At 41.7% G+C, this 7131-nt stretch overlaps 1 protein-coding gene across 1 annotated transcript; it reads right to left on the bottom strand.

Moving 5' to 3' along the window:
* Nucleotides 1-229: 229 nt before the first annotated feature.
* LOC131336022 (PHD finger protein At1g33420) lies at nt 230-7003 on the bottom strand. The gene is made up of 6 exons (XM_058371627.1): nt 6697-7003; nt 6230-6586; nt 5076-5202; nt 3500-3715; nt 1600-2220; nt 230-1303 (listed from the first exon to the last, which is right to left on the bottom strand). The coding sequence occupies exons 2-6, from the start codon at nt 6561-6563 to the stop codon at nt 430-432; spliced, it is 2172 nt and encodes a 723-aa protein (XP_058227610.1). The 5' UTR covers nt 6564-6586; nt 6697-7003; the 3' UTR covers nt 230-429.
* Nucleotides 7004-7131: the final 128 nt, after the last annotated feature.

Raw genomic sequence — 7131 nt, 5'->3', positions numbered from 1 at the left:
GTCATCCTTCAAAAATAGCCTTAGTATATTCTTAAACAGGGTCTTATTGTTAAAACTTAAACAAACAAATAATCAACAATCAACTGCTCTAATACTAGCAGTTACCATTATGTAGATAGAGAAGAAAGGACTGATCGGGCTGATGATTGATGAGAGTGAGCAATTGGTGGTGTTCCTTCTCTTGTCATTTTGAGGGAGCAGTAACACAGTTGATGGGAGCAGTAACACATGATACAGAAAAAGAAATGAATCTCGGCAGAATCAAGGAAAAGCATCTACAACTGCACGGGTGTATTTTCTTGAGGACACGGACCATATGTACACATCTTTTTAGGCCAGATGAACCTCTTCTACGATAAAGATAAATAACAAGAAAGAGAGGAAAGAACACAACAAAACCAAAAAAATTTACAGAAACCAGAATTCCTCTCAAACTGCATTCGTAGCCCTTTCACCACTGGCAATGGCAACAGAGCCCACAGTGGTGGTATCTTCATCGCAAAGCCCACTAATCTGAGCCTCTGAGGATGCCCTGCTGCTGCAGCAACGGTAGCAAAGGAACCTTGCAGGAACAGCATCCATGTCTGGAATGCCAGCACACCTAGTGTGCTGCCAAATTCCACATACATCACAAGCTAACATTCTCTCTCCATCGTCGTCCTTAGCCCCACAACTGCAATCCACAGTCCACCGCTCAACTCCCCTCTCCATCCTAAACTTCCTCCTACTATTACTCAGCAGCAGCAGCCCGTTTTTTCCCAAGCACCTTCCCCTCATCCTAACAGTTTCAGTAGACCCCCCTCCCCCTAACAAGAGCTTGACCTGGGTGGATTCTTCAACACCGCCATAGCCAACTAGCTCTACAGCTTCAAATTTTCTCAAAATCAAATAAACTTCCTGAAAAGCCTTCGACGCTTCAAGCTTGAGGTCACTAACAGTAGCATTTGGAGATAGGACAAGTAACTCGGGAGGCAGAGGATCTGTGGCATAATCTTCTTCCGATTCTTCCATAAGTTCCACCTCACATGTGAGGTGTACCGCAGGTGGCTCGTCTGCTTGTAACTTGTTTCCAGGGTGGTAGTTTTTCACAAATTGCTTGCAATCAAGGATTTTGTTAGCTGAGATGATTGCAACATGCCTCATCGGCTGAGGTGCATTGTTCAGCAAGGTTTGCGGGTGAAGCATGGATCCGTACAAGTATCTCAAGTCCCGCACCAAATGTTCTTCAGAAGGATACTTTGTGATTGGGATACCAGCAGTGCTAATGGTATCTCCATTAGCAGGAATTCTTAGTTGCTCGAGTCTGTGACGAAGTTGAAGTAGTGCAAATTAAATAGAGTATAATGCATATGGCATAAACCTCCAAGCAAGCAAATAGTAAAACGGTTCAAAGTTTTCACGCTAAAACTCTTTGCAAGATCAAAGGGAGATTCCCATGTAGAAATAGTATTATTCACAACACTAATAGCACCTCTCACATTCAATTCTATGGAATTGTAGCCTCTACCAAAGGGGAAAAGCCAAAGGAAAAAAGTAGAATATCAATACAAATGGTACTAACAAGGCACAAATTGCACAGACAGGAATGAAATTGCTGACCTGTACTCAATCGCACCCGAGTCAGGATGGCAACGTGCATTTACAACCATCCCATCAACAGTATGTTTCCCTTTGAGTTCCTTGAGGCAGTAATCCAGGAGCTCTGGTGGAGCCACTTTGCAAACAGCACCCCTAAGAGCACGCCAAGTAACCCAGTTGGGGCCTGTTACAGCCCTTAATACTCTAAACATTGCTTCTTCTACGCGTTCAACATCTCTGCTAGTCCAAGCACACAATGTACTGGAGGTGCATATCCGAAGCTTCTTGCCTACGGTGGCATCCTCAACCCTTGATGAACTCTTGTGAGCATCATGGATCAAACTCATCAAGAAACAGAAGAGATCTCTAATATTTACAAGCTCATGCTCAGACAAGGACTGATAAAAAGAGATCAAATCCTGGAGACGAGTGCGGGGTTTCCGTCCTTGAGCGAGATAGTCGGACAATGGTTGTTTGGAGAGGGTTTCTACAGCCCTTTTATAGGCATCAAGAGTGAGACCGAAACTACCAGCACCAAATTCATAACCCCAGTCACCATACCAGGGATGGCCCTTGGTGACAGCATAAAGTAGCCGGTACTCCAGGCCATACTTTTTTGACACATCCAACAAACTGACCTTTCTGCCGGATGAAAGAAGGTTAAATTAAAAATACAAAGTTTACAATAAATAGTCCAAAATAAGGAGGGCTTCTGAAGGAATAGACATTCAAAATGAATAGACGTTCATTCATTCATTTTGGAAAAAGTTATGAAACCACAGGACAAACTCGGAACAAGGAAAGCCTAAATCCCACCGTAAAAGCAGAAACTACTTGGCTATAGCATTGTCAAGAGCAGGAATGTGTATAGTGCAAGATCCTTCTACATGCACAACGACAAATACCCACAAATCTTAGTACACTTTGCTTATTTTCTAAGGTGCAGTAGAGAATACCCACATAATGTGGAAATAATGCATTCCCATATAGTTTATGGGTTGTTTTTTCGGTCACATGTTAAAAGAATCAACACTACCCTGACCCCCACCAAACTTATCAACAAAAGTATCAACTTCCTCTCCATAGATTTAAACGTTCAACCTCACTGCACTTACAACTGTTGGGCCAAAACAAAAATACGTGTTCGATGGACAACTCAAAAGTGATCGATCCACCCAGATATTTCATACATCCAAAACAGGCCATCTGACTCCCTCCGTCCGGATTTGTTTGTCCACTTTTTGACTTTAAAGTGTCCCAAAATGTTTGTCCATTTGACTTCGAATTGAATCAATTTTCCCTTTTTGCCCTTTCTTTAGTGGAATAAAGTAAATTTTCTTAAAAAATTGATGGTAAATGTGGAAAGTTGTCACTTTTTAGGTGTAATCATTGTGTTCCCTAAAAAAATTAGATTTTCGAGATTGGACAAACAAATTGGGATGGAGGGAGTAGTACACAACTGCTTGAGCCCAAAAGAGCCCACTTCATCCCAGAGTCAAAATAATAGCACTTGTGTGACATGTCAAATAGGAATAGATAGCAAAACTTGAGCTCGTAAATTAACCTTTCCATTAAATAAAAGAGTTCCTTTGATATCATGTATTTGAAACTTGAGCTTGGGCAAGATATTTACATATTTTCTTCTTCGATATCACAGTCAGTACTACCTCAAATCCTGTAGACTTAATTCAACTATTATGTGTGCATTACACATGTTGAAGTGTCATCGAAAAAGTAGTAGCCAGTAGGACGTTAGAAAAGGAAAATGCCTAAAGCAACAATTCTCACAAGAAGAATCAACATTGAAAGAGAAGCTCAACAACATGAACACATAAAACAACATGCAATTAAGCCCTCAAAAATACCAGAACCACTTTCATTACAAAATGCAAACAGTGCTCTATGGACTAACAACTCTAACCTGACACCCAGTAGTTTACACAACCGATCCCAAAAGTCCATGATATGAGAGCCAGAAAGAACCCCCGAACCCCCTTCTCTGCCATTGACTCTAAGAAGGTGTCCAAAACCATTTGTGTGCACAACACCATGCAAAAGATGAGTAATGTCTTCAAGCTGGTGATATATCGAGTCTTCAACATCTTCAGTAGTCATAACACGGTTGCATGACTTGCACCTGGAAATCAACCACCAACAACCCATCAATAAGGACGAAAAAATGAGCAGGTTAAAGCGACTAGTCTTTCTTATCCGAAGGCAAGCAAGACTTCTAGAAGGGGGAAAAGACAGCAGAACACTTTAATATCAAGCAGTTTCAAACCTGTATTTCAACAAGTTGTTATACAGGATCCCATCACTGCATAAGCCCTTCCTCCAATGAAAGCAACAATTATAAAGGAGTAAATCTAGTCCTCTACAGGGTGATATAGAAAACAACAAGAAGTTCCCACCGGCTTATATCGCCCATTACAAATTGTCCTCTAACTGGTGTGATATAGGTAATTAATACAGAGAGGTAAATCTTGATGGCAACCAAGGATTGAAGCAAACAAACTTCATCATAATGGTACTGGTAAATGATAGTATCCAGGGTTTTAAATCGCAGTATCGAGAAATGTTAACGGTATCGATGATACAGCCTTGTATCGCCAGATATTGGCCAATGTCGAACAGTAGTGGCCAATAATACATAGGCAAATAACAGCATCAGAGGTCCAAAATCCCACTACGGTACATGCGATCGAATAAGTAGCAGCCTTTATTTAAAAGCCTGCTAGTATTGTATATGAATTCCCTAAATGTTTACTAGTAATTACACTCACACAACATGCAGAAGTAAATTATTTTTCTTTATAACACAACGTAGATCTCTAAGTTTGAAGTTGTTGGTTCACTTCGTTGATTCTCTGAGCAGCATCTTCTATATCAATCAATGACATTATGGGCTTCAATTGTTGGGCTTGTCCCTTGTACTTGGGCTTCTAGGCCTATTTGGTGTTTGGGCTGCGTCCCACTTGTGTTTAATTGTATTATCTGGGCTCGAAGGCTTCTTAAGTGCTGGGCTTTTGTCCCTTGAGGGGTCTCCTTGGTTGGCAACTTGCCAATCTAGGGATTGGGTCTTGGATGGGCACTTGTTGCCTTTCTCTTTGCTCCTGTTAGTCTTGCAATCATCTTCAAAGATAAATAAAAAAAATTCGCCGTTCCAAAAAAAAATAACGTTAAATTCCATAACAGAATTACTCTACTCCCAGCCAAAAGGGAATTTATGGACATTTCCACTAAATCACTAACCACGCACACCAGCAATTACATGCAGACCAAGCAGAGCATAATAATACAAGAAACAATGCCATCCCATATGAGCCTCAATGCATTCTGGAGACGGTTTACATGGAGAGCATGAGATAAATGAACATACATACAGAAATACTGATATCATTTCATTAGTAGACACGAAAAAAGAAAGGAGGAGTTTGTTGGTTGGTTAATTGGTTAAGAGGGAGGGTGAAAATGCAAAGGAGAGGATGTCTACTCACCTAGACTCTGAGAGATGGAGAACCTCTCCGCAGCCTGCACAGGACTTGTGATACCCACCGACAGAACCGCCATCCGCCTTTATTATGAAATGGTAACGTTTTGCACAAACAGGATTACCACTCCAACCTTTTAACCAACCAATTTTCAAGTAAGAATGAATTCTTCCAAAAAAAGTTGCAACTTTAGGGAAGAGATAAACATAACAGACTAGAGGTAGATACCCAGGAAAATAAGGCCACTGCTATTTGCAATCACAAATTTCCTAAATACAACCCTTTTTATAACTCAGAAATTTTCGGACAGAAATATCCTCATCTTGATTTACCATTATACCACTAAAATTACTACATACAACCACCACAATACAACCACTACCCACTCCTACACTACAAACCGTAGTGACCTTTCCACAACCACCACCAACTTTTTCCCTCCACTGAGCTCCATCGCTACCACCACCACCACCACCAAGCTCTGTCCCAACATTGTTGGATTTTAAAATATGAAAGTTGCAGATTTTAATATCCAAAAGTTGGGACATATTTTCGGATTTTAATATCTGAAGGAATTTTGAACTATGTGCGGGAAGTCCGTTTAACTTTCGGATTTGGATATTAAAATCTGAAAATATGTCCAACTTTTGGATATTAAAATCCGAAAAATATGTGCAACTTTCATATTTTAAAATCCGACAATGTCGGGACAAACTAATTGAATACTAATGCTAGTGCGGGTGGTGTTGCAGACGGCGAGTGATGGGAATGGGTGGTGGCGAGGAGAGAGGGGGAGTGATGAGAGGAGGTGATGGAGCTCGCTGGAAGTGGAGAGAGACCAATGGTGGTGGTGGTGGCGGCGGTGATGGAGCTCGTTGGTAGTGGAGGAAGGCGTCGGTGGGAGCATTACACAACTGGTGGCCAGCTAAACTAATACGGAGTATCTGGCATATTTTCAAGCCATTTTGGCTAGGAACTGCTGGAGATTCTCTAATGTGAGCGGTCGTCGCTTCTCCTAAATTTTAATTTAATAATATTTAAACCCATTTTCTTTAGCCCCAAAAAATTTTAAATAAAAGAAAAGAAAAGAGAACATGTACATAAAGTAGTAATATTGACTTAAGAAAAAGAACCGGTGACGACTCGGTGGAGAAACTCACCGACGACTCGGCACTGGTCGCAGTAAACGGATCTAGATCTGGCCACGTCCTCCTCGACAACATCGAGGCACACCACCGCTGGTGAAGCATCCGGGCCTTCCGCCGTCAAATCGCCGACGCGAAAAAGGATCTGCCACGTTAGCAGTTGAGGGAAGAGGGAGGACGGCGGCGGAAGGGCGGCGTGCTTCGAGAGGAACGCCCTGACGCTGGTCCTGAAAGGGATGGATCCGACGTCGTCTACGACGGCTGCGGAGGGGAACGTGAGAAAGTCGTTAAGGTCGGCCGTGACTCTTCTCCTCTTGATCCGCTTCAAAGGACGTCCATTTACGACCATGATTAGTCCTCCTCTCGTCAGATCTGCAGTTTTTTTCTTTGTTTCAGATCTTAGAATAAACAGATCAGATCTGAAACTCTGTATTCACGATAATATCGAAGATAAAGAAAGAAGAACAAAGATATATACATACAGATTTTTTATGTACGTAAGATTATTTCGTGTCAGAAGTCAAATAACACAACCAAGAGAAAAGGAGGGAGGCAACGGTAGCTTTTCGTTTTGGTGGCCGAAATTAGGGTTTCTGGTGTTTGTTGTTGACGACCAGCGCGTTGGGACTTTTACGTACTTTTATAAATTATATATAAATAAAATAAATATGTGTATTTGTGGTAACACAATCCTTTTTCTAATTCGAGATGGAGAGAGGGGGTGGGAGTTAGTCGGTTTAGGGGAGAGAGGTAGAGAGAGATTGGGAATTTGAGATGGACTTCCCATATCTTTCAGTCGGTAGGCGTCCGGTTGTCCTCAAAATTACCTATACACCCCCATCGTTTTGATTCACAGTCGGTCCCATTCGAACCCGGGGAGATGTTGCGTGGTGCAATGTTGTGCACATCTCAGCTGT

This window comes from Rhododendron vialii, chromosome 8a (assembly GCF_030253575.1).
Source record: "Rhododendron vialii isolate Sample 1 chromosome 8a, ASM3025357v1".
NCBI classification, from domain to species: domain Eukaryota; kingdom Viridiplantae; phylum Streptophyta; class Magnoliopsida; order Ericales; family Ericaceae; genus Rhododendron; species Rhododendron vialii.
The sequence above is the reverse complement of the archived record's forward strand: the minus strand, read 5'-3'. Positions and strand labels throughout refer to the sequence as shown.